The following is a 27,525-nucleotide window of genomic DNA, read 5'->3' as shown; positions in this document are numbered from 1 at the left end:
GTTCCACCGACACTCAAAAATTCACCAACTACTACCATCTTTGGGAAGAAAAAGAACAACTCCAACTTTAGCAGGCCTCACTCATTCCTAATGTTTTAAATCTAACCTCTGGTAATAATTAAGTTGGACTATCCAACTGAGTTTACTGGAATCTTTAATAGAATAACACTGACAAATATTTCCACCTTTGGTTCTTACCCCTTCCTCTTACTCTCCAGCTAATGTATGCCTTAGTTACCTCAAATTGCTACTTGCTGTTCCTGAACATGCTATGCATTTTCATGCTTCCATGAGGTTATTACTTCAGCCCAGAATTCCTTTCTGCTATTGCCTCTTTGATGAAATCCTTCTCATTATTTTTTTATTTTTATTTCTTTTGCGGTACGTGGGCCTCTCACTGTTGTGGCCTCTCCTGTTGCAGAGCACAGGCTCCAGATGCGCAGGCTCAGCGGCCATGGCTCACGGGCCCAGCCGCTCCGCGGCATGTGGGATCCTCCCGGACCGGGGCACGAACCCTCGTCCCCTGCATCGGCAGGCGGACTCTCAACCACTGCGCCACCAGGGAAGCCCAATCCTTCTCATTTTTAAGGCCCAATTTAAATGTTACTTCCCCTTGCACCCCTCTCCCATATTTCTTTCTGGGAAGAATTAATCTCTTGCTCTTCTGGGTTTCCATGGAAATTTGTACATATGGAACTCTTAGAAACTCTTAAGATAGAGTTCTGTAGAATTTGCAATTTTCAAATTTAAGACCTGATAGAGAATAACAGTTTTAGAGAGCATGGTCAGAAGTGAATCTATGAAATCCCTTGTAAATATTTATACTTACTAAAATAAAAATTCAACACACTACATAGAGAAAACAGAAATGCCACTCTAAACGCTTTAAATTAGTAATAATGGGTATTACTATCCCCAATTACCCTCCCTTGTTTGCTAGAAACTTCTGAATTTCCCTTCCCTACAGTCACACATGTTGCTGGTAAATAAATTTTGCTTTGCTGCAAATGATATGTACATGAGTATGTACATGTGCTTTCCCTTTCACTGGCTGGCTCTGCATTTAGACATTATAGGTTTCACTTTATAACTTAGACTTGTGCACCTCTGCCACCAAGGTCCTGCTGCGGTCACAGAAATAAAGGTTCATTTGGATATAGGATGGAAAAAGATTTAGGGAGACTTGTTATTCTTGGCTAACTCTTCTCAAATTGTTCCCCAATATCCAGCTTGACACTGTGCAGGGTCAGTGCTGCTGCCCAGGGTCACTCTGTGCTAAAACAGATGTTGTCACCTTGCTCCACACATCTGTGGCTTTCTTCTTCTTCATAGAAGATGTGAAACTACAGTTCTGGGGCTTGGGTTTCCTTTCCCTCATCTCTCTTCAAATTTCACTGCAAAAACTTCTCTTTTTCTGCCATCTGCTTTACCAACTACATCTTAGTATTTTTCAATCTTAAATTCTTTCCTTTTCTAATTACTCACATCAATAATGACTGGGACTGAAACTTTCCCAGTTGGAAAATTTCCCAGAAAACAAACAAACAAACAAGTTGTTTGGGGCTTCCCTGGTGGCGCAGTGGTTGAGAGTCCGCCTGCCGATGCAAGGGACGCGGGTTCGTGCCCTGCTCCAGGAAGATCCCACATGCCGCAGAGTGGCTGGGCCCGTGAGCCATGGCCCCTGAGCCTGCACGTCCGGAGCCTGTGCTCCGCAAAGGGAGAGGCCACAACAGTGAGAGGCCCGCGTACCGCAAAAAAAAAAAAAAAAAAAGTTGTTTGAGTCCTGTTATTTCCCACAAAAAGGACTCATAGGATGAGAAACCCTACTGCGAATGTAGCACTTTGAACATAACATTGCGTAATAAGGTTGAGAGTTTACATGTTTTCCCAAGATTGTTAATTCATTGAAGGTATTACATCTTACTCACTTGTATCTCTGGCACTCAGAATCCATAGATTCTGCTATGGAAACCTCTCTCACCGGTGTCCCTCTTTTTCATTCCCACTGCCACAGTGGAAGCTCTCACTGTTCATCACCGGGATGACTGCAGTTGCTTCCCAGCAGGTAGGTCTTCCTGCCTTCAGTTTCACTGCCTTTCAGTTTCTTATCTTTAGAAAACTTAAAGGGGTCTTCCTAAATTATGAATCAGACCATGCTACTTTCTGGCTTCAAATTCTTCTATGGTTCCCCCGACTCTTCTCTCCCTTTTAGTCTCACCACATAGCATGCCCTCATTTAATCTTTAGTTCTAGTCACCAAAATACTTGCATTTTCCAAAAGGCACCATGACCTCTTAAAACTGTCTCTGCTTGAAGTGCTTTCTTCTCCTTTATTTGCCTGGAGAACACCTAGTCATCCTATAAAGATTCAGCTTGGTTACTGTCCCTGAATCTCCCCCAGGGCAGAAGGCAGCAACCCCACCTCTTCGCTCGCCCTTGTGTGGCTCTCACTCTTGACTTCAGTGCTTCCCCAATTATAATGACCTCCTTGAAGGCATGTACTGAGCCTTCTTCACCTTTATATTTCTGACTCCCTACTTAGTGTTTACCACATAAATGTTTAATAGTGTTTGTTAAATGAATGAATATTTGGTTACATTACAACTGAGAACATCTTCACCTACTTGTTTCTCATCTTGATGGCAAGTTGCAAACCACCATGGCAGATCTTCCTCACTGCATCCTGACTACACGAATCTCAACAAACAATGCAATCTACTTTGCAAGTGTATTTGGAAGAGTTACCTATTGGTCGGGATTGGGGATTTCTATTCAGCCAGGTGACAGATATCACAAATGCCTAAAGGATCAAGGATAATTCTGTGAGACTGCTGAAGATGAGTATGGAAGAAGATTCATAGATCTTGACAATTTCTATGTAGATTGGTTATACTTTTAAATTTTTCTCTGCACCCCCATAAAGGAGCTGAAAGCAAATAAAATGGCTGTGAAGCTACTTCATAATACACCAAGAGAATAAAGGGTGAGGACTATGAAACTGTAAAGCCCAATACCACCCTTCTGCTTATAATAGTGTCATTATGTAAATCTTACTGTTTTTGAAAACTGAGTGCTCTTTTACGAAGTGCAAGTAAATCATGATGCAGAGTGGAATTGCATACCTTAGAACTTCATGATCAATACAATGAACTCATCTGTAAAAACTAGACTTCAAAAAGAAAATTATACCATGTAATAGTTTGGAAAATGGAAGGAGATGCACAAAACTTTAAGAAGTGAGTCTTTTAATTTAATGGGATAAATAGTAAACTGATAATCATTCTTATATTGAAAGATAAACCTTATGAAATTACTTCTAAGGGAGGCCCTGGTTGGGGATGGTTTTGATGTTTGTGGTACTTGGAAGACCCTGTAGTTGGTCTTGGTCAGAGAAGAAGCAGCTGCTGTTGATGTTCCAATTACACAGGATAAGTCTTAATGTAGAAGACTGATTCTAGACAGATACCCTTTAAAGACACATTCAATATAGATGAAGCTATTCTGTCTGCAAATGTGCACACCTGGCACTACTCTAAAGAGAAAGATCAATATTAAACATGATCATGTAACACACACTGCAATGAAATATCAACACCTCTTACAACAGGAAAGCATGGCCTTAGCTACCTTCCTCGGGAGTTCAGTTAAAATATGCTGTGAGACTGGCTGATAAAGTAATGAATGGTTGCTGATAGAAGGGAGAAGAGCGACAACTTGTTCAGCTATCCAATTCATCTAGGGGCAGTGAACCACAGAACCTATGAGTTTGAAGGACATTAAAAGCTCTTTAATCTGGTATTCTAAGTTTGAATCACTTGAGTATCTCCCCAACAAGATTCATCCTGATCTGTTTGAACCTGGACTACAAGAAGGTATACCCTATCTTTCCCCTGGGGAGTCCATTCCACCTTTGAACACAGGAGTTATTGGCCCCGCAATGGAGGCCAACTCTAATTTGTAATGACTTAGAAGCAACTCACAGATGCACAGGAAATGCATAGTGATTTATAATTATTCTGCCAAAGCTAAGTATATGATTTTGAGGATGGTAGTTCTAAGTAAAGGATTCTTTATAGAATAAACCGAAAAAAGAAAAGAATCGTTCTACTCATTTTGAAGAATTTGTGAATGTCAACTATTCTGATTTTTCAAAAATCAAATCCTTATTGTAGGAGAAAAGATATAAGCAAATTTGCTTGCATCGTATAAAAAAGATGTTTTTATTTACTTCTGTAATCCATGACAAATGGAATTAATTTAAAGGACACTGTGATTAAAACGATGGGCCCAGTCACCACATAAAAGTTAAATGTATATTTTGCATGATATATGTCCCAAAAGGGTAGGAAATGAAATTTGGAAAACAACTCTGAAGTTTCTTTAGAAACATTATCTTTAAAATCTTGCAATCCAGTGTTGATTACATTGCTTTTCTCATGCAAGAATGTGGAGACTGCATGGTGAGTGAATAAAAAGGCTCTGGAACAGACAGATATGTGTTTGAATCTCCCATCCTGCCATTTATTAGTTGTATAATTTGTTAAGTTACTTAGAGTCTCTTGAGCCTCAGTTTCTTCATCTGTAACACATACACACACACACTCTTACACCTACTAGATAATAAAATAGGAAGGAATTACTTGCCCAATAGAAAAAACAGAATTGTTGTATAGATTGAGTTAGTATTTGTGAAGTGCTTAGAGCCCTTAGTAAGCATTTGATAAATATCAATATTTTAATTTTTGCTGCCTTAAAAATGTGTTGTCTTCTCTCCCTTGATTCGTTTATGTTGATGTCTACCAATGCATAAAACTTACTTATATTGTGTTGAACTGCCATAGCAATGTCCGGTTAACTTGATTTCTCATTTGTCATTGGTAAGGGTGCCAATGTTACACCCTTAGAGTAGGCATTGCAGAGCGGTGTAAGCTTTGCTGTCCTGGAGGCAAAGGTCCCACGAAATAGCAATTTCAGAATAGACCTTTACTTTAACATTTTAATTTTATTTAAATAAGAAAACAGAATGAAAAATTCCAGGGCCCAGATAGTCTACGGACATTTAAAAAATAAAATATAGAAAATAATACACATGTTAGAATAGAAAGTGAGGCCCCCTTTCCCCTTTCCAGAGTCTCTCCTGAAGGCAACTACTATCAACAGCTACCACTGTGTTTTTAAATTATTTAAAATGCGAACCTATTAGAGAAATTTAATAAAAATATTGGCTAATATGGTCTTAGACCACATAAAGTTACCTTATTTCCCTTGAAAAATGAAGTTAAAAAAATTTCAATAAAGCATTTGAAAGCAGAGAGAGAATACAGACATCAAGAGGACATTGGAGGAGTAATTACAAGACTCCATAGGGCTTCTTCACCAGATATGGGACACTTTAAAAGTGCAGTCACATATAACAGTCATTTTTAGATGTACAGTCTGTCTAGCAATGGCATTTCTATGAGTCTGTAAAGGATAATGACATTGAAACATATGCATAAAGACACAAAGTGTTGATATTAATGTGTTTATTCCTTACTTGGTGTTGAATGCCAGAGAAATGCCTGGCATAAAGCACCTTAGATGCTTTATGATCTGTTCATTACATTAGAATAAATATCTTAAGTCTAAAAACTCAACTAACAAGAGGGAAGGAGAAACAAGTGGGAGGAATGTCATACATACTCGAATCTAAACCATTATAGATATATTTCTTTTCAACAAAGAAGAGTGAGAATGAAGTGTTTAAAAAAGGATCTCCTTTCAGGGACATGTCTCTCCTATTAAGAAGAAAAACTCAGAAAAGAAAAACTAGGAAGAAATATTTGTCAGTTGAAGTAACACATAGAATCCTAGGAAAAGATCTAGAAGGATTAAACAATGGTTGTCTCTGGATGGTGGAATTATTAGTGTTTTAATTTTCTTTTTGCTAATTTATTTTTAAAAAATGGGATATCACCTTTCATTTAGTAAATATGCATCATAGAGAAATCCTACATATAAAAGCCTTTAAATTTCCTCAAATTTTTTATTCTACTTGACTTACACAAATAAATGTTCGGTACACTGTAGATACTTTGCCAGTGACAAACAGGCAATAAATGCTTTGGGGAAAAAAAAAAAAAGAAACTGGCTTAAGAATAAACTAAGCAGGGCTTCCCCGGTAGCGCAGTGGTTAAGAATCCGCCTGCCAACGCAAGGGACATGGGTTCGAGCCCTGGTCCGGGAAGATCCCATATGCCTTGAAGCAACTAAGCCCTTGTGCCACAAACTACTGCCTGCACTCTAGAGCCCACGAGCCACAACTACTGAGCTCGCGCACCACAGCTACTGAAGCCCGCGCACCTAGAGCCCGTGCTCCGCAACAAGAGAAGCCACCGCAATGACAAGCCCGCGCACTGCAGTGAAGAGCAGCCCCCACTCTCTGCAACTAGAGAAAGCCTGCGTGCAGCAACAAAGACCCAACGCAACCAAAAATAAATAAATAAATACATTTATTAAAGAAAAAAAGAATCAACTAAGCAGCATTAAAAAAAGAAATCAATAGGGTTGAGGACAAAGAATGTGGATCAAGAAGGATGATCATTTAAATATTTTATAGATTATGTGTGTCTCCTAGGGAAGACAGGGAGAGAAAAATACATGAAGCTAAAATTCCGAGGGTAGAGATCATTTCTCTGTATGTTTGATTTATGTAAATATGACTACAACGTTTGAGAAGGTTCAATAAATTCCTTCTGTGTTCCAGATCAGGGAGGACTGATGGCTAGGATGCTTCTTATGTGTGGTAGCCAAATAAAGCTTTCTAGAGGTTTTATTTTTCTAAATGAATTACCTTGTGTTTTACTTCATGATCCTCCATTATTAAAAAAAAAAAAAGGAAAGCTTAATTGGGGATGAAGAGGTCTTTAGAAATGATTTTTGTTATGCCAAAAGTCTATATTAACCTGCTTTTCGACTTACTTGTCATTGTGAAATATGGCTAAACCCCCCAAATCTGAATCTATTACAACTCTCTGAAGGATAAGAATATGTATATTACATGTATGACATCTTGGTCAATGATGATTTCCAAGTTGATTATCTAAAATCCTAAGGTCCTTTTAAACCAAAACTATTTGTAATTTTCAGTATCCAAAGAATAACTCTGATTTAGAAACTGCCTACAATCTGCATACAGATCTGCTTATATTTGTCTTTAGAACTGGAATTAAAATTATGTATATTATAGCTCTGCCCCTGATCAGCTTTCTAACCTTAGGCAAGTGATGTAACCTCTCTGTTCCTCAAATTCCTTATCTATAAAATGCAATAATAATATTACATATATTAAGATAAAATATTGTGTAAGTCTCTTAAAAATGGATGTACCAAAAAAAAAGGACTTTTTCTTCCTTTAAAACAAATGTTTCCGTAGCATGTTAGAGTTCATAAATTACTCTGAAACACACTTTTAAATTTGGAAGTGCTAATGTGCTAGCAGTATGTTTATTCCCAAATAAAAGAAACTTTAAAAAAATAAAAGCTCATTTGAGGGTAAAACAAGCAAACCTTGCTTTGAAATGTAGATCTGTATCTACTATAGCAGATTATCTATATGCCTTTGGTTGGATGTTTGCACTTAATTATACATATATATGTATGTATGTGTATGTGTATTTTTTTCCCCAATAATGACATTTAAAACTCAAAAGCTCAGATTATTTTTTTAAGAGCTCAGAGTTTAAGCCAAATCCTCCTATTTCTGCCTAAATTTCTCCCAGTGCACCTCCTTATTTTCATTATGTTTGCCATCTCTCTGGCATAACCTTTCCTGTGTATTAGAAACTTAAAAGGAAACAACAGAAAAACCTCAGGAAGTACTAGTGGAAAAGGGCAAATGCAATGCAGGTGTCTAGGGAGCCAATTCTGATCCCAATACTAAGATGTGGAATATATTCATTCAACAGATCAGGAAGAAGAGCTGCCTTATGGCTCAATCGAGCAAGGTAAGATAACAGCCCAGTAGGATAACAGCCCAGCCTACAAGTACCAGGTTTAGCAAAGGTTTAGTAAATAAGATAAATCCTATTCCTCTCATAATATCACAACAGGCCTTTAAAAAAATGTACAGAGACCTATGGGATAGGTAGCATCACTGCACTACTTAGGAGAATAAAAGGGAAAGTGACAGGATCTCTCTTAGGAATTTCACTAAAGAGCACTAACGGGACATCACCAAACAGCCAAAGTATATTCTGATTTCAGCTGGGGAGGAAGGTGCTATAGAAGACACATGAAAACTTCCCTCTTCTACAACATCTGTCTTACATCTCTTTTTACTTATATGCAGTGGATGGTCAATTACTTCTCCATCCCTATCTTGTGTGTGAATGTGAACATCTTATTCTGGGTTCAATGTAATTTTGCTCCTATCGAATAAAAATTGGATCAGAGAACAAGAAAATTAACAGCAACACTTTTTCATTCAGGGCAAAAGGATATTAATAGTAATTAAAATATTTGGTCCTTCTTCCTTAGGGACAGAAATCCAATGTGGATCTTCTTTAGTAAAATAGTGTCTCCAGAGATGGGCAGGAGCACCCTCAAAGAACTGATTTAGCAAAAGGTCTAGTGAAGTAAAAGGTTTAGCAAAAGGTATGGAAAAGTCAAAACAAATCATAAGACTGCATGAGGCCAACTTTAAATCTTCAGAGGTCTACGTGATTACTATTAACTGTGCTTCTAGGGGGGAAATAGAAAGTGTTAGTATCACTTCTTTTTAATTTGTTTTGGTTTTTGCAGATGAGAGAAAATTAAGATTATATTAAAATGCAAAGGACGTCAGAATAGGAATGAACCTTATTAACCTTACAAAGATGAAAATATATTCTGGTCTCACTAGGACAGTCTTATCTTACATCTCTTTTTACAGAGTTATTATTAATAGTGCCCTTTCATTCTAAAAAATGTATTAATTAGGTGAAAAGGTATATGGTTATGCTGTCTAGAATAAAATGCTCTCAATTTTACAAACTGTAAAATCTGTTTCTTCATGTCTGACCCAGACATACAGGTTGAACATGTGACTAACTGCTGAATTCCCAGGACATTGCTTTGTTCACTTTACCATGTTACCCTCTCAAAGTACAAGGCTGATAATTCGATACAAATAAAACATATGGAACCTGTGGATTTCACTAAAGGGTAATAAAACATCACTACTTTTGAGCTGCTCAAGTCATTGCAATTTACAGGTGAGGAAAAAATGCTTTGAATGTGCAAATCGTAGTCTACTATGATCTCCACCCTGAAGGAAAACTCACACATCCCCCACATGGGCTACAAGTCTATTTTTAGCTATACACAGTGGGTGGACAACTAGTTCTTTCCATCCTGGTCTTAGGCATGACCATCTTGTTTCCAGGCTCAATGTCCTTTTGCTTCCACTCATAAGTAAGTACTAGAGCTGGAATTAACTTGCCATGGCAACAATGAACAAGCCATGGCAAGAATTTTTCAGTTTAGAACTGGAGACATTAAGGAATAAGTTAAATCATTTTATCTGTCTTCCTTAAAACTTAAATTGCCAACAATTTTCTTTTGATTGATCTTACCAACTAATATGTATTTGAATTTTTATTTCATGTTGTACAAGAGTACAAAAAATTATTTTAAAATCACAAGCCTGGTTTCCATGAAGTTAGAACTCTATATAAATTTGTTAATGGTAATAAAAATCACCTTATTTCCAGTTGAAACTAAAGATATAATTTATAAAAAGGAAGTAAAAAACATGAGCACTAATAGAAGTTTGCATATCCAAGACATTTCTTGAACTCTCTAATATAGAAGATAAGCCATAACCATTAAATTACCAAACTAGTTTCAAAATGCCCATAAATACTGGTAATCAATCAGTAAAATAGTATTTTACAGAAAAGTGTATATATTAGCAACTGACACCAAATCACTCTTCTCAAAAAGAAAATTTACTAACTTATTAATAATATAAACCAATTCACTGATAATTTCTAACATAACTCCATCTTGCTCTTTTACCACTAAAGGGAAATATTTGTTTCTCTTTAAGAAATCCTTGAAGAAATTGTTAAAGCTTTAACTATTTTTATTGGCATATATTCTAAAAAGTTTTATAATAACTTAAAAGAATAAATAAATAATGATGATGTAAACACTTAGAATATATATGTATGTGTGTGTATATATATACACACACATACATATATAGCTGGATTAATCATTAATTTATATTTAACAAATTTTAAGAAAGGTAGAGAGTTCCTCCTATATGAGGTGACAGTTATATAATAATTTAGAGGTAATTTCTGTCCCTTGGGAATTTATGATAATTGACTTTCTTATAGACAAAAATAGCATTAGATGCATTATCGATAAGTTATGCATATTTAAAACTGTTTTCTAGTGAATTTGCACTGACTTAATTACCCTACTAATAAATACTGTCAATTATCTTTCTGGTCAACAACGTCATGTTTGCAAGATTCTTTGTTAAGCACGTAGCCTGTTATTACAAAATAAAAGGCAGGCAACTAGCCCACAAGAAACAAAACTCACTTGTTTTCCCTGCCTCTTTCATCTGTCAAGCTGAAATAAGTAACCCCAAAATTTCAAGTTAATATGATTATAAATTCAGAAAACTGTCATAACAGAAAAATATACGGTGACATAAATAAGAACATCTTAACTAAATACATATTATCTCTTCATGTAGCTTTCATGTTTGTATAATGATTTTGCACTAGATTAGGAAAAAATGAGAGTCATAGGAATTCAACAAAAGGACAGAGGCTGTAAAGAAACAAATATTTCCCTTTATTTGATTACATTACATCTACTCATGGGACATTTGAAATAACTGAAGTTCTCAATTTACAGACCTATAAATAATGCTATTTAACTGAAATCCAGCCAGTAAATAGCAACAGATATCTGAAGCGCTTACTCATGGAAAGTAATTTCCACACCAACTCAGTTTAGTAGAGTATGACAGTAGATTCAGAATAATCAGCATTTGAGAACCAGAGCAGTAACACTCAAGGGTACTTTATCAGTAGTGAGTTTGCCTTACTCCTTTGCCAGCTGCACACTGGTAGGTTTTGCTCCAATAGGTATCCCGTATTTGTGTAAAGTGTTAATCAAAATCTCCCGCATGTCGTTGTTGTAGGAATCAAAGTCAAACACATTCCTAACCACACCGGAGAGACCTTCAGCGGGAAATTTCTGTATTCAAAAAAAAAATAAAAATTCCCTTATTACCATGTGATAAAATACACGGTATTATAAAGATTTCCCAAACTGACAGAACAATAAGGATCAAAGGAACTTTACCAGACCTTTCTTCACTAGCCTTGTCAGACAACTAATAAATACTGATAAGAGGAATATTTTTCTCTTTGAAGGTTTGCTCTGATGACTTAATATTTTTCTTTCTTTCTTTTTTTTTTTAAAGATGATTTTGGGGGTAGGAATTTATTAATTAATTTATTTATTTTTGCTGTGTTGGGTCTTCATTTCCGTGCGAGGGCTTTCTCCAGTCGTGGCAAGCGCGGGCCACTCCTCATCGCGGTGCGCAGGCCTCCCACCATCGCGGCCCCTCCCGTTGCGGAGCACAGGCTCCAGACGCGCAGGCTCAGCAGCCGTGGCTCACGGGCCCAGTCGCTCCGCGGCATGTGCGATCCTTCCAGACCAGGGCCCGAACCCACGTCCCCTGCACTAGCAGGCAGACTCCCAACCACTGCGCCACCAGGGAAGCCCTTAATATTTTTCTTTTTAAATAAATATCAGAATTTGAGGGGGAACAGTTCTTTCTCTCGAATGTTAAATCGGTACTCAGATCCTGGTGTTTGGTGACTTCCACCACTTTCTGAAATCTCCTGCTTTTAAAATGAGTACTGGATTAACCAAACTTAAAAACGCTATTTAAATTAAACAGAGTGTTGAATATCTATACAGAAGTATTTAGAGAAGTCACAAGTCTATGACTAAATGAAAAAAAAAAAGATAAAGGAACAAGAAAAGAAGGGAAGAAGAATGTAAAAAGTACAGAGAATAGAGAAATAGGGAAGAGCAGAGGGAAGAAAACAAATACTACTAACAGCTAACTTCACACTGGTGGGGTCGGCTGGGTCCTTTATTGCCTCTGTCTTGATTTTCTTTAGGCGCTGGGATCTGAGCTGGACTTAGCATGGTTTTACAGGCAGAACAAAGCTTTCTATTTTCCTTTCTAGGTTCTCCTTGGAGGATGGGGATGGAGCAGAGGTCAAGAGCCATTAGGTTGTGACTGTTAGCTTGGAAACCATTATTTGCTATAAAAATAGAATCTACATGGGCTTTTTGTCTTCTTTACCAAGGTGGACTATGCATCACAAATGGCTATAAGGAATTCCATTCTCCTGCCCACTTACTCCATCTTATAAAATTTTCTCACAGTATTTACAGGTATGTAATCAACAGTGTTAGTTCCCAGTCTGTTTTTTATCTCCAAGTCTTTTTTTTCAAAATGAAAATATTTTTCACTCAGATACCATATGCTTGTTGTCTAAAGTCAAACAGTAGTAAAGTTTCCCTGATGTCTCACTCTCCTGTCTTCCCACGCCCCCCGCGCAAAAAACCTCCACCAAATTTCCTAGCTCCTTGGTAATGGCCATGGCACAGAACCATGCCAAAGTCAATTCAAAGTTAAACAGAAAATGTTCATTTAGATTATGGACATTTCATATTATATCACTTGAATCAGAGAAAAGGAAAGACTTTGTATAAATTAGGCAGTCTAAAAAACAAGATTGACAGCTTCTTTTAAACTTCTAGCGTAGGCATGTGCCATACCTGTAAATGCTTGACGATGTTGACAACTTCTCTGGTAGAATAAGGATAGTTAATAATGCCCTGGTCAGCTAAACTCCTCAGCTCTCCAAAGGCAGCCACGAGCTTCTGAAGGATGGGCTCGGGCACATTGGGGCCATACTGCCTGAGCATCTTGAGCTCCGAGTGGGGTTTGGGATTATCAACTGCATGGCAGCTAAAAATATCACCTACAAGAGAAAAAAGATTCACATTCGGCATGCAACTAATCCATTATAATGCCATAGGAAATACAGAATGGTCGTTAAAAGAGCCATGGGTTGCTCACCAAAGCACTTCTATTTTTAAATGTGTAAAACTGCATAGAAAGTCTGTCCAAAAATAGGTATAGAGAAAAAGGCAAATAACTAAAACAAAAGAAAATGAAACTGACTGATGTGTGGTTTATTCTACATAGATTTACTTTTGTTAAAAATTGTAAAATACTTGAATACAATTTCACTGGGAGATATTCAAATACAAAGAGCAAAAAAGAGCAGTCCTCTCATGTCTCTGCTATCCCACTCCTTCCCCCATAGGCACCCAGTGTTAATAGTTCAGTGTCTTCATTTTTCCATACATATTAGTATTTTTTAAAATGCATACATACAAACGTATATAGTTTTGATAATTTATTCTTTTTCCATTAATTGGAAAATACTCCTCATATGGTTCTGAGACTGCATTTTTAACTTTAACACATGATGAATATCTTCAGAAATTATATACATATATGCATGCCTCTTCATGTACACTAAAAAGGGGGGAATTAGTATCATCACTCTCCAAACAATTTATATCTTGTGCAGATTGCTAGAATGTACTTTAGAAGTAGGTTTTGGAAAAGTAAACCTGCAGAGACAATGTCTAAATTAAAATCAAGAAAAAGGAATGTAGAAACACAAAATAAAAAAAAAAAAAAAAAAAAAAAGGGCCTCCCTGGTGGCGCAAGTGGTTGAGAGTCCGCCTGCTGATGCAGGGGATACGGGTTCGTGCCCCGGTCTGGGAGGATCCCATATGCCGCGGAGCGGCTGGGCCCGTGAGCCATGGCCGCTGAGCCTGCGCGTCCGGAGCCTGCGCGTCCGGAGCCTGTGCTCCGCAACGGGGGAGGCCACAACAGTGAGAGGCCCGCATACCGCAAAAAAAAAAAAAAAAAAAGAAACACAAAATATTTCATCCGTAATTTAGAAAACTGAGAACACACTAGAAATATACTCTATGCTCGAGAGAAATGAATTTCTCATATAAAAGTTCACATAATTCTGATTCATACTCCAAAGGACAAGGGGCCAAAGGAAGTTAAAGTAAATAGATTTGCATTATTCGGTACGTTCATTTTAGAAAGAAAGGATATTTAGAACTTACTTTGACTTAGAAACCACTCAAATCATTATTTTATTGTTATCATATATTCATGAAAGCAACTGAATAAATGCAACCATGACAACTTCATGCTTGCATCTCATAAGCTAAACCCATTCAAATATAAATGTGAATAACACCTTTGTCTTTTTTGCTGAAAATCAAATGTAACACTAATATAAAACTATATTTGAACCCTGATTCATTCATTCATCAGATAAGTATTAAATGCCTTCTATGTGCCAAGCAATACTCTACGTACTTTATATAACTCAGAGATCAAAAACACAAAAACCCCTGTCCTCATGCAGCCTATATTCTGGTATGGGGAGACAATAAACAATAATTACAAATGTTAGAAACTGTATGTTTCAAGGAAAAAAAGAAAAAGCACACTACAGGACATCAGAAATGGTGATGGTGGGGGAAGTCAGTCAGGTAGGACTCACTGAGAAGGTGACAGTTGGGCAAATGCAGATATCTGAGGGAAGAGCATGGCAGGTAAAGCTAAGGCAAAGACCCTAAGGCGAGCACAGCTGGCGTGTTCAGGAGGCAGGAGAGTGGAGTGGCTGGAAGAGCGTGAGTGCTGAGAGCAGCACAGAGCAGAGCAGGAAGCAAGGTCAGGGAGGTAAGAGGAGGTAAGAGACGCGTGTGCTTCTGGAGGAGTTCTACGCATGTTGAGCATATTCATGTAACATATCCCCCTTGCCTTTTAGTCTCTATTAATTCAAATGGTGGACTACAACACACACTGTTCTTATTGTTTCACTTAATATATTTTCAGGATTTTTTTTGGTATCAGCATGAGCAAACTTATCCCATTTGTTTGTAACAGCTGCACAGTAATCTACTGTGTGGATATAACAGAATTTCTTCATTCAGTCCCATTTGGATAGACATTTGGTTTGTTTTCTTCTTTTTTCTTTTTTATGCTACTATAAACAATGCTATATTGCCTATCCTTGTACTTAAATCATTGCACGGGGAATATCCCTAGTTAAATTCCTTATGTGGAATTGCTAGATCAAAAAGTGCCATGGACATACATACACTACCAAATGTAAAATAGATAGCTAGTGGGAAGCAGTCGCATAGGACAGGGAGATCAGCTCGGGGCTTTGTGACCACCTAGAGGGGTGGGATAGGGAGGGTGGGAGGGAGATGCAAGAGGGAGGAGATATGGGGATATACGTATATGTATAGCTGATTCACTTTGTTATACAGCAGAAACAAACACACCATTGTAAAGCAATTATACTCCAACAAAGATGTTAAAAAAAAAAAATCAAAGAAAAATCCTACTAGGAGACTGAGCTCGCTTCACATTGAGTATGGAATGCCCAGTATCCAGAATTACCTACTTGCCACAGAGAAACGAAGCTATTCTTTTTTTTTTTTTTTACATCTTTATTGGAGTATAACTGCTTTACAATGGTGTATTAGTTTCTGGTTTATAACAAAGTGAATCAGTTATACATATACATATGTCCCCTTATCTCTCCCTCTTGCATCTCCCTCCCTCCCACCCTCCCTATCCCACCCCTCTAGGTGGTCACAAAGCACCGAGCTGATCTTCCTGTGCTATGCGGCTGCTTCCCACTAGCTATCTATTTTACATCTGGTAGTGTATATATGTCCATGCCACTCTCTCACTTTGTCACAGCTTACCCTTCCCCCTCCCCATATCCTCAAGTCCATTCTCTAGTAGGTCTGGGTCTTTATTCCTGTCTTACCCCTAGGTTCTTCATGACATCTTTTTTCTTAAATTCCATATATATGTGTTAGCATACGGTATTTGTCTTTCTCTTTCTGACTTACTTCACTCTGTATGACAGACTCGAGGTCCATCCACCTCATTACAAATAGCTCAATTTCGCTTCTTTTTATGGCTGAGTAGTATTCCATTGTATATACGTGCCACATCTTCTTTATCCATTCATCCAATGATGGACACTTAGGTTGTTTCCATCTCCTGGCTATTGTAAATAGAGCTGCAATGAACATATTGGTACATGACTCGTTTTGAATTATGGTTTTCTCAGGGTATATGCCCAGTAGTGGGATTGCTGGGTCATATGGTAGTTCTATTTGTAGTTGTTTAAGGAACCTCCATACTGTTCTCCATAGTGGCTGTATCAATTCACATTCCCACCAGCAGTGCAAGAGTGTTCCCTTTTCTCCATACCTGATGCTTCAGTTTATCCCAGGGCCTCTCCAATCAATGAGAATCAGTCTCCCCAGAGCTGGCCTCAAACCTTTTCATAGGGGGATGTGATGAAAACCAAACACTAAAAACCATTCCTTATTTTGTGTTTTACTCTAAGAGGCCCTAAATAACAAAGTATAGTTTAGTTGTGTAAGAAAACACATAGATATGAAGCCATTCTAATACTTATCTGAGTGACCCTAAAAAAAGAATCTCTCTGAATATACACTCCTTCTCTAAAATGGGGATAACAAATACTCTCACAAGGTAGCTGTGATGATGACAGCACATGATAGCATTCAGTGATAGCCATTACAGTATTGTTACTAAGACAATATTTTACTGTTATTGCTATTGTTTTTATTATTATTATCAATATTGTTTTTACCTAAGGTACCGAAGAAATCATTGCCTAGGAACGGAAATCCAGGTCTGTTGGCCAGAACAATCATCCTAAAGTCAGGATGGATCACTACAACATTTTCTCTTCCATTGACTAATGCAGAATCTGAAAAACATAATTTCTATTTAGTCTTTATAGATATTTAATAATTCTTAAGAGTATCAAGTTACAGCCTTTAAAACCACATAAGTAGTCATACTGTTCAGTGGTAAAACAACTCTAAGAAATCTGGTTGTAACAATTTGGCTGCAGAAAACAAAACATTTTTGAGAAAGTTTGCTTAGGAACAGAATACTGATAAAGCGTATACTAAACTATACGGGAACTTGCATTTTTATGTAAATTAAATGCACGTCTAAAAAGCAAACTTGTCTAAATGTTGTTTTATGGTACTTAAACTTGGCTTGAGATGCTATTATTCCTTTAAAAAAAAAGAATCTATAAGAATAGATAATCCAAAGAATATGCAAAGGATAATCCAAACATCCTTTAGTTTTTATCCAATCAGCAGCTGCATCACTTTGCATAAAGCCTTCATTCTGTAGCTAAGGAGTAATTCCTGTTTAGATTACGCACCCTGAAACTTAACCACATAGAATAAAGGTCTTGACCACCTAGTCAATTCATTAGAGCAAAGGTGATTAATTTCCATTCAAGGGATTCTACCACCATAGTTCTTAAAATACATAATTTCAAGTTGACTGGAACTTTCTTCGTGCAAATGTTTAAGGTATTAAAGGAAGTGAATATTATATACTACTTGCTGATGTACATTTCAGATAGAACTGCTAATCCAAACAATAATTTAAGATAGTAAAAACTTTATTATGGTTATTTTAAGAAGAAACACCTGTCATCTGGGTTTATTTAAATCTTAGCTGTCCATCTTTAAGAAATGATACTTGTGAAACACCTGGAGTTTTATCTGAGATGAGTCTGTAAGAACCTATACTTGTATTTTTTTATGATACCAGAAAGTAACCTTTCAATGTGCCATATACTCATGTACTAATACCACCATTAGTTTTAACGTTTGATCTCCACTAATTTCAGTAGTGGTAAATACAAGGGTATGTGGTCACACACAAAATTTACTTAATTAGTTAACTAAAATAAAAATAGCAATAAAACATGAAAAATTTAAAAGGCAAAGAAAATGAGAAACATAGCCGTAGAAGTGATGTTTTATGAAACCATGTTCAAAAGAGCTTCAGTTGCTCTTGTGTTTAAAATGTCATCTACAATCAAACTTGAATTTAAGAATTATGATGACTCCTTTGCTTCTAGACTGTCCTTCAAAAAATATTTAAAAAATGTAAAGGGTTACCAGGAGAGAGTCACTGTTTAACTATAAGTTTGTTTCAGCAATTCTTTCTTGCTTTCCATTTCACTGTCCTCATAATGCCTCTAAAAAGGGCAGGAAGCATTCTAATCTTAAGTCTGAATGATCTTTCTAAAAGATAGTAATCAGGCTGTTTAAGTCGAATTCTCATTTTTTCCCATAAATTCATTGTGAAACTGAAATGTTAGAATACTTTTATTAGTGCTGAGTTTCCTAGGCTTAGAAACAGCAGTCTTGCAATGACAGTGTCCAAAAAGAAGTCTCTGTGGTGATGCACGTGCACATTTTTATGGAGTCTTCTGTTTATACTCTCTTTGAATATTGAAGATTTCAGTTATTAGTCTCAACTTGTTTGGTTACCTTACTATTGACTGTATATTTTTAATGGCTAGTTATAGATCTTCAAGTCTTTTCATGACACAAAAATTTTATATTAGAAACTAGAAAATGTTCTCACATTGCATTAGACAATTTTTCCTTGTAGCTTAAACAGACTTATGAGATTTATCTATGTACATTTCCCTTAACAACAACAACAAAAATAAAATAAAAGGAGGAAGATACTCCAAAACAGAGAATAACTAACTTTTTCCTGAAGCTGGTATGTGTAATATCTGTATACACACTGATATATTCATACATATATATGACAGATATAAAATGCCCAGCAATTTTTTTCTAATTATACTGAGCTAATAATAACATTAATTTTAATATTATGAGTAACAGAAATGTGGTAGAGCTTTAAAAATTCCAGATAACAATGAAAGAAAATAAATTGCACACAAATAATTGAGATGAGTATACAAAGGATTATATGTTTGTATTCTCAGAGTAGAAAATATATGAAGCCGATTTGTCCTAAAACTACTATTGAAATGCTCAAAGATGCTCTCTGGTGATAAGAAAGTAAAACTGACAAAGCTAGGTTCAGACATATTGATTTTTACAAATAATTGTCAATACAGACAACTTGACTTATATTGAACTTATGTTTGCTGTTTGCAGATAAATAGCCAGCTAAGTGTGTGATTTGATACCGGAGATGTAAAAATTGCATACACTGAAAGAAAAGTTGCTTTTTTATACTCACTTGCAACAATGCGCCTTCCATCTGCTAGAATCATTTCTCCATTTTCTACTAGAGTTTTTAAAATACAGGTAACATTTGTTGGGGCTTTGTCTGCTTCATCTACTACCAGAACATGACCCAATTTTACTGCTTTAACCTTTGAAGACAGAACATTTACCATAAACAAAAAAATGAAAGCAAACGTTTTAAACATTTCATCACTCATTGATTTGGATTTATAATAGGTGGTTTTATGTAAGTTATAAATACACTATCACAAAACTGTCTGTAGCAGAGCCGGAAACAAAATTTATGGATCTCTACCAAAAGCTTCTCACAATTACTAAACTGCTAACTCTGCAGTAATCACTTTATTTTCCTTCAGCTTCATAATTATCCCTATGTGGCAGACTTCACAACATTTCACACCCCAGGGTAGGGGAGTATTAAAACAAGTATAACGAATAGAGAAATTAAAGTGCCATGGGGGTTAAGAGGAGTGAGACATCACAATCAGTACTGGATATCAGAACATTGCACTTGTGATGGCTCTAAGAGTGTATGATTTTAAGAGATCAGTATGTATGGTGAGGAGATGGGTAGTCAAGACAAAGAAAATCAATGGTCAAACTCAAGAAATCCTGCAGCCCACTGAGCGAAGAGTGAATATGAATATCTATCTTGGCTGAAGCAGACGTTAAATGTAAGAAAAGAGAGAATAGGATCTGAAAGGGTAGATTGGGTCTCTACTACTAAAAACCTGCCTGCCAGACCAAAAAATATGTGCTTTATCTCACTAAATAATAGGATGTAATTAAAGATTTATGAGTTCAGACATGATAACAATGGAGTTTGGAGCTACACGTTAGTACATTTAATCCTGTAGATATATGCGGAATAGACTAAAAGGGGAGTACCATAACAATTTGGTAAAAAAGTGGTGTGAGGACCTGATTTTAGGGAAGGGGGCATGGGGAAAAAAATGGAAATAAAAAGCATTATATTGATCTGAAGAGTTTTCCAGAGGTATAATCTATAGCCTTGGTAACTGATTAGATGGGAAGAAGTGAAAGGAAAAATAAGAAAGAGTTCTAGGTCTTAGATGACTAAGTGGTGACATTATTAGAAGAAAGGTAAAAATTCGGAAAAATCCTTAAAAACATTTTTAAAGAGTGGATAGGAGGGAGTTTCCTAGTAGCCTCGTGATTAGGACTTGGTGCTTTCATTGCCATGGCCCGGGTTAAATCCCTGGTCAGGGAACTGAGATCCTGCAAGCTGAGTGGCATGGCCAAAAATTAAAAAAAAAAAAAAAAAAAAGTAAAGAGTGCATAGGAGGAGATAGTCAATGAATTTCAATGTAAACCCAAAGATTATTTTTTTACGTAGTAAGAAATATAAAATGGACCATATCATAAACTTTTATCATTACATAATTTTGGCAAATAATTTTAAGGAAATATAGATCAAGACACAGATGATTCTCTCTACCACAAATATTTTATTACATCTTCTAAAAAATGAATAAGGATTTTTCTTTTTAATTTTAGCATAAAAATAAGCTGAATTTTAAAAAAGAGAGAGAGAAAACGTGTAGCTTCTACTCCTAACTCCAGCCTTCCCATCTTTGTTCACAGAAAAGTCAGGTCCAATCTGGCTGAATTCAGGCAGGAGGTCCTGAAGACTCCCATCACTGGGGTCTGGACCACAGAGGTTCTCATGGTGGCTTATTTGTGCCATTGCTGCCGAGGAGTTATCTACACAGAGAGGTGTGACTGGCAGGCCAGATTTCTTTGGGTCTTATGTGAAAAGCTGAGGAATGATCTTCTCAGCTGCCTAAAACATTGGGTGAATATTTTGTTAATTAAAATCATTTTTTAAAACATTCTAGAAGCATCTAATTTCGAAGTCTGTACATCTGAAAACAGCAAACCTCTTTCTTTTTTCAAAATTCTGGAATAGAAAAGTAATCATTAGAGGATATCAAAATCTCTCACTCTGAAGAGAGAACAGAATAAGAAAACATGTTATTTTCCCAGTAATTTGCATTCAAATATCCACTCTCCTAATGACATATGAATGAGTGTTTTCCAGTTAAGACTGAAACATATTGGAACCAATGGGAGATTTCTCACCCTCAAAGGCTGAAATATAATGATCATTCAAAAAAATACGTTTGAGAATATTCATATAATTGTATTACTAACCAAAGGTGAGTCTTCATACACAATAAGTCCATCTTTAACAGAGGGCTGAAGAGTAAGGGTTTGGACCGTGGTGTCCCTAAAGTTAAACCAACACATTTTATAGTAAGTAAGGAAATAAACTGACATTTGATCACAAATAAAATACAACATAAGAGCATTTCTTTTTTCACCCCCAACCAGCTTTCTCTAAAATGAATAAAAAAGCAAATGAAATTCCAGTCAGCGATAGTATTTTGTTGATGTCAATATAAATTACAATGGTTTGGGAATTAATCCAAGTTTACAGATTATCCAGGTTCTTTACTTCTCTTTTTTTCTTCCAGTAATTTCCCTTGTGACCATTTCACTCCTCAAAATAACTCCCTGAAGGTGAAAAGGAGAAATTAAAAATATATATTTGTATTTTATATACAATATTTAGATTAGTTAAAAATAATTTTGATGGTGAGTTTGGTGATGACTGGCATGCTGACATGGCCAATTACAGCAGGTCTGTGAGTTACACTTTCTGGCCCAATCTGCCATCACTAGGTGCAAAAGCAACACTGTCTCACCTCACTCCAGGAACCATGGGATTTTGAACATTTCTGCTAGGATTAGGGCAATCCATTTTACTTTCTTAAGTCTACCTACTACTATTTATCTGACTCTCCTTTAGATCAGGATTCTCAAAAGTACTAATAGTGAGTTATCTTGATGTTATGCACCTCCACACATGATGAGATATGAAGTTCACATCACCTATGAATATTCTTGCCAAAAATGTGTGTATATAGGCTGTTGGTTATAGGTAGGTCCAGACATTTTTTAAGGAGATCGATTTCATATCTTCACCTTCTACATATACTCTATCTAAAAAATAAAAAATCCTACGGCCATCCTGATCATGTCGTACAGAGAATTAAATTACTTCCAAAATGTGAGTAGCATCTTTCTTTACAAGAGTTCAAACTTATCTTTTCAAACTACCCTACCACTTATTCAAAGTAAAATGTGAAGTTACAACTGTGTTGTTTTGAGTACCTTCTCTGTGTAAGATACTATTTGGAATGTGAACTTCGGACCTCAGTGCCATAATATACTTCTGAGACTTCTACCCAAATGCTAAATTTTATCACAATTATTAAAATATAAAATGTGATTCTATTAAAAAAAACCCTAATAAATACTACATGACAATCACTGCCAAAGCAAACTTAAGATATCACTCAAGTCATTTTTTGCCTTAGCAAAACAAATTTAATCAAAATCAGTTAATTGCATTGAAAGGCAGTTTGTGGAGTAGCGGAAAAAACCCTTTGGAGTCAGACCATACAGGATTCAAATTCTAGTCCTTGCCACTTACTAACTATACGATTTTGAGTAAATAATAAAACCTACGCAGAAAGATCACTGATAGAACCCTTGGGAAAGTATCTAGCACAATATATGGCAGATAGAAAGAGTAAAATTACATGCCAGCTTTAACTATTTGTTGTGATCATTACTTCTGCTGCTGTGACTAAAAGTTCCTTTCCTGTGTAACTTCTACTTGATCTTCAGGTTTTTAGCACAGATGGTACTTCTTAGAAAACCCCTGTGGACCCTTTTTAGACCAATTAGGTGGCTTTGCTGTATGTCCCCTATGAGTCCTGGGTCACCCCTATTTCAGTCCTTACCACACTATATCATAGTTGCTTATTTTTACTATCTGTCGTTCTACGCAGACTGTTAAGATTTCAGAGTGTAGACCATATCTACCTTGTTCCTTATCCTGTCCCCAGCATCTAGTGGATGTCTGACTCACAGAATGAATTTAATAAATCTTTGTTGAATAAATGAATCCATGAATGAAATGAACAAAAATGTTAAAAGTTAAAAGTGCAACATACAGTATATGGACTTCAAAATATATTGGATCATGGAACTCTTTTTTTTTTTAACAGAGAATCTGGAACTACAGAACCCACTTTAATAAATGTTGGGTTAGACTAAGGCTGACTCTAAGGTAAGGAATCTTCCTTATTCACTTATGAGTGTATATCAGAAGGTACAGTCATGTTGAGACGTACACTTGGGATTGACTAGTCAGGGGACGGAGGGGGAGATGGTCTACATCCATCATGGATTTCAAATTGAGTTGGATTTACACTTATTACTGTAGCAGGAAAGTTCTGAATCAGAGTTCTCATTTACCAGGGCTTGAGCAAGTATGTTGGCAGTACGATTATTGACATTTACAATTTCTAGACTACCTGACTTTTTTGCACCTAGATTGAAAGGCTTCTCCCTCTAACTTGACTAAACAGTGATTGGTTTCTTTAATTTATTCCCTGGAGGTCTGGCCTATTGCCATTCCTGACCTCTGTTCCAAGCTCCTAGCCTCATGATACCGCCTCTCATGGGCCTGGTGCCTGTCTGGTGATCTACTGTTTTCTATAGCCTTAGCACTACACTTTATAAAGAATTCAACATTATTCTTTTATCTTCACTAACCTTCAAATTGAAATGTATCTAAAATAAAGCCTTGAGAGATGTTAAAGGAAAGTGAAAATATATTGTGACATGTATTGGTGATTATCAACTTTAGTAGGAATAAAATGTTTCTTATGCAATATAATGATATATAGTCACACATCCATTTTTTGTATTCCTGGGTCTCATAAGTTTACTGTAGGATATACTTTATGCTCTTGTCTGCTAAAATTTTTTTAGGGTTTTAAACAAATAAGAACAGAGTTTAATGAATATCACTTAAATTCACTGTTAATATCCTGGCAATACAGAAGGGGGTAAGTGAGGAAGAGAGAGAGACGTGTTCACACAGATTTTTTACAGCAACATAGTGAATTTCACACCTCAGCTGTCACATATTTAATGGGCAACAACATGACACCTCCCAGCACCGAAATGGAAAAAGGAACTCTTGTATCATTGTCAGCAGAAAGGAAATTCAGCCATTACCCTAATAATTAGAGTGATTCACAGATTAAGAACAGGAAATTCAAGCTGAATTCCAATTTTAAAAAGGCAAATGATATTGTTCTATAACACTTGAATTCTGATAGCATACAATTTGCCAAATTCGATTTCTCAAAAGACTTTTGTGCTAGAAATAAAAACCATAGGTTTGAGAGAACAAGCATAAATCAGATGATTCCCAAAAGGGACAACAAATGAGGATAAATACCAATGGGAATCATGGGTTTCAGTGGAGTAGGCTATGAGACAGAGCTCTGAGCGTAAAGAAAAAAAGTGGCTTCGTTCTATTCTTTTTTTTTTTTTTGCGGTATGCGGGCCTCTCACTGTTGTGGCCTCCCCCGCTGCGGAGCACAGGCTCCGGACGCGCAGGCTCAGCGGCCATGGCTCACGGGCCCAGCCGCTCCGCGGCATATGGGATCCTCCCAGACCGGGGCACGAACCCGTATCCCTTGCATCGGCAGGCGGACTCCCAACCACTTGCGCCACCAGGGAGGCCCCGTTCTATTCTTATTATTGGTCCTTTGTCTTATACATCAAAGGATTGCAAAGGATAGTAAAATATGTAAAATTACATTCAACTTTTAAAAAATGGGTTGGCTTATATGTAAGTCCCTTATTATATAAGAGTAGAAAATAACCCACTGGGCTTCCCTGGTGGCGCAGTGGTTGAGAGTCTGCCGGCCGATGCAGGGGACATGGGTTTGTGCCCCGGTCCGGGAAGATCCCACATGCCGCGGAGCGGCTGGGCCTGTGAGCCATGGCCGCTGAGCCTGCGCGTCCGGAGCCTGTGCTCCGCAACGGGAGAGGCCACAACAGTGAGAGGCCTGCGTACCGCAAAAAAGAAAAAAGAAAAAAAAAGAAAAGAACCTACTGTCTTCTGATTAGTACTTCATACAACAAGAAAAAAGCTTGTTTTTCAAGGTATCTTACAATATTATAAACTTCAACTCAGTAAATGATCAGATGACTATTGTCACAAGTAGCATGTGAATTGACTCAAAGACAATATAATGATTCTTTTTCAGAAAATATTTGATTAAAATCATTGCTTTGTATTTAGGAGCATCTTGGATCAAAAGATATTTATTCTCCACACAAATAAGCAACGACCCTAAGAGAATATTTTATTAGTTACAATTTCAATTCTATTATGATTTGTTCCTCTCAATAACAGCTTTGAAACATAAGCTCATAAAAGTTGAAACAGACTCAACAATTTCAACAATACTGAGAAGAAAACACATCTTAGTAACATTTCCTTAGCCTACAGTTTAATAAAGGGATGTCTTTCCAGTACATAACAGTTATCAGCAATGCTTGAGGAATTAATTAGAATGTTCAGCTAATTGCTGACATTTATGTTAGCACCAATTGTTCGCACTTCTTACTCTCTTACAAATTAAAGCAGTCCATCAATTAAAGCCTGTGTCGATAAAGGGGCTACTCAAAGAAATATGGTGCTAAACTCTAGTCTTCTTTTAACTCTGTGATTTTAAAGTTCTTTTTTAAGTTGGAGTTATTAATGTTTCAATCGTAATTTAAAATGATTCCAGATTCAATAAAAAGTAATTAGATTGAATAAAGACCAGGTTTTTATTAAAATAAGGAAAGAAAATTGGCCTCTGGAGAGCAAGCACAATCCGTTCTTGAGATGTTGCTTATAAAGGTACGTTAAGCTAATATCTTCGAATTTATTGAGGAGCAAAAGATCTCAAAATAGCAATGTTTACTTTGAGGATAATATTTTAGTAAGTTATTTTAGTAAGTATTTAAATTGGTTTATGGTTAGTTGTCTTTTAGAAAAACAATAATAGTTAAACACAAGGGTGACGGAAGAAAAAAGACACACAAGAGTTTTAAATAGCTAATAGAAATCTTCTCTAAATTTGTAGTTCATTAAAATAGAGATGGCTACAGTAACAGTCCACTCATTATTATAAGCCAAGCATGAGAAAGGAAAGATAGAATATGGCACTTAGGAGGCACTTAACAAATATTTGCTCAATATTTTAAAAAGTGGGATGATTATAAAAATAGAATTAAATGGTAATTTTCACAAATAAGATACAAGCATAACATTACTTAAGAAGTAAGTGCTGTTGAAGGATATTTTCAAGTGAAGAAGTCATGGAATAAACAAGAATATCACTTCCACAAGGTTTATTTTAAAGCAAGTAATGAAATAAAGATAAGTACTAATAATAATTATCACTAATAAAAGAGAGAGTGGTACTTAGACACAGGGGATGCAAAAAATTTGAGAATTAATTAAATTTGAGAATAAATTAATGTTTATAAATATTCTGGGCTCTCTGAACACTCCCTTCCTACCTTGCCTATGAAAGACAAATTTATTTTGCCATGTTGGGGAAGAAACTTCCCTGAGCCCTCAAACAGAAACAGTCATTAACATAAGCAGTGTTGCCATACACTACAAAAAAAGGAAGACAAAAATTAACTATGATTATTGCAGTGTTAGTTGAAAACCAGCACTGGCCTAAATCTGAGTCCTCCTAGTTTGGTCAATCACTTAAGCTCTTTTTTTTTTTTTTTTTTTGCTGTACGCGGGCCTCTCACTGTTGTGGCCTCTCCTGTTGCGGAGCACAGGCTCTGGACGTGCAGGCCCAGCGGCCATGGCCCACAGGCCTAGCCGCTCCGCGGCACGTGGGATCCTCCCGGACCGGGGCACGAACCCGTGTCCCCTGCATCGGCAGGCAGACTCCCAACCACTGCGCCACCAGGGAAGCCCAAGCTCTTTTTTTTTTTAAGATTTTCTTTTTTTTTTTTTTTTGATGTGGACCATTTTAAAAGTCTTTATTGAATTTGTTACAATATTGCTTCTGTTTTATGTTTTGTTTTTTTGGCCATGAGGCATGTGGGATCTTAGCTCCCTGAGCAAGGATCGAACCCGCACTCCCTGCATTGGAAGGTGAAGTCTCAACCACTGGACTGCCAGGGAAGTCCCAATCACTTAAACTCTTGAAACCCAAGATTACGCATCTCTACAGAGGGAATCAAAATAGAACATATGAGGAAATACAGTAGAGTAAAAAGTAAGAAAGATAAAAGTGACAGAGACATTATTATTATATGTGCTTTGAATGCTGTGAGGGA

General features: G+C 36.6%; 1 protein-coding gene across 2 annotated transcripts in view; it reads right to left on the bottom strand.

The window, feature by feature from the left end:
* VWA8 (von Willebrand factor A domain containing 8) overlaps positions 1 to 27,525 on the bottom strand; it is a 359,147-nt gene that overhangs the window by 136,113 nt on the left and 195,509 nt on the right. For both annotated transcript variants that reach the window (XM_060079870.1, XM_060079871.1), the window contains exons 22-26: positions 21,451 to 21,526; positions 19,268 to 19,403; positions 16,818 to 16,937; positions 12,847 to 13,052; positions 11,090 to 11,241 (exon numbers count right to left, since the gene is read on the bottom strand). In XM_060079870.1, the coding sequence (XP_059935853.1) occupies positions 11,090 to 11,241; positions 12,847 to 13,052; positions 16,818 to 16,937; positions 19,268 to 19,403; positions 21,451 to 21,526 (690 nt within the window). The remainder of the gene's footprint in view (positions 1 to 11,089; positions 11,242 to 12,846; positions 13,053 to 16,817; positions 16,938 to 19,267; positions 19,404 to 21,450; positions 21,527 to 27,525) is intronic.

The sequence above is a fragment of the Mesoplodon densirostris genome, chromosome 17, assembly GCF_025265405.1.
Source record: "Mesoplodon densirostris isolate mMesDen1 chromosome 17, mMesDen1 primary haplotype, whole genome shotgun sequence".
Taxonomy (NCBI): Eukaryota; Metazoa; Chordata; class Mammalia; order Artiodactyla; family Ziphiidae; genus Mesoplodon; species Mesoplodon densirostris.
The sequence above is the reverse complement of the archived record's forward strand: the minus strand, read 5'-3'. Positions and strand labels throughout refer to the sequence as shown.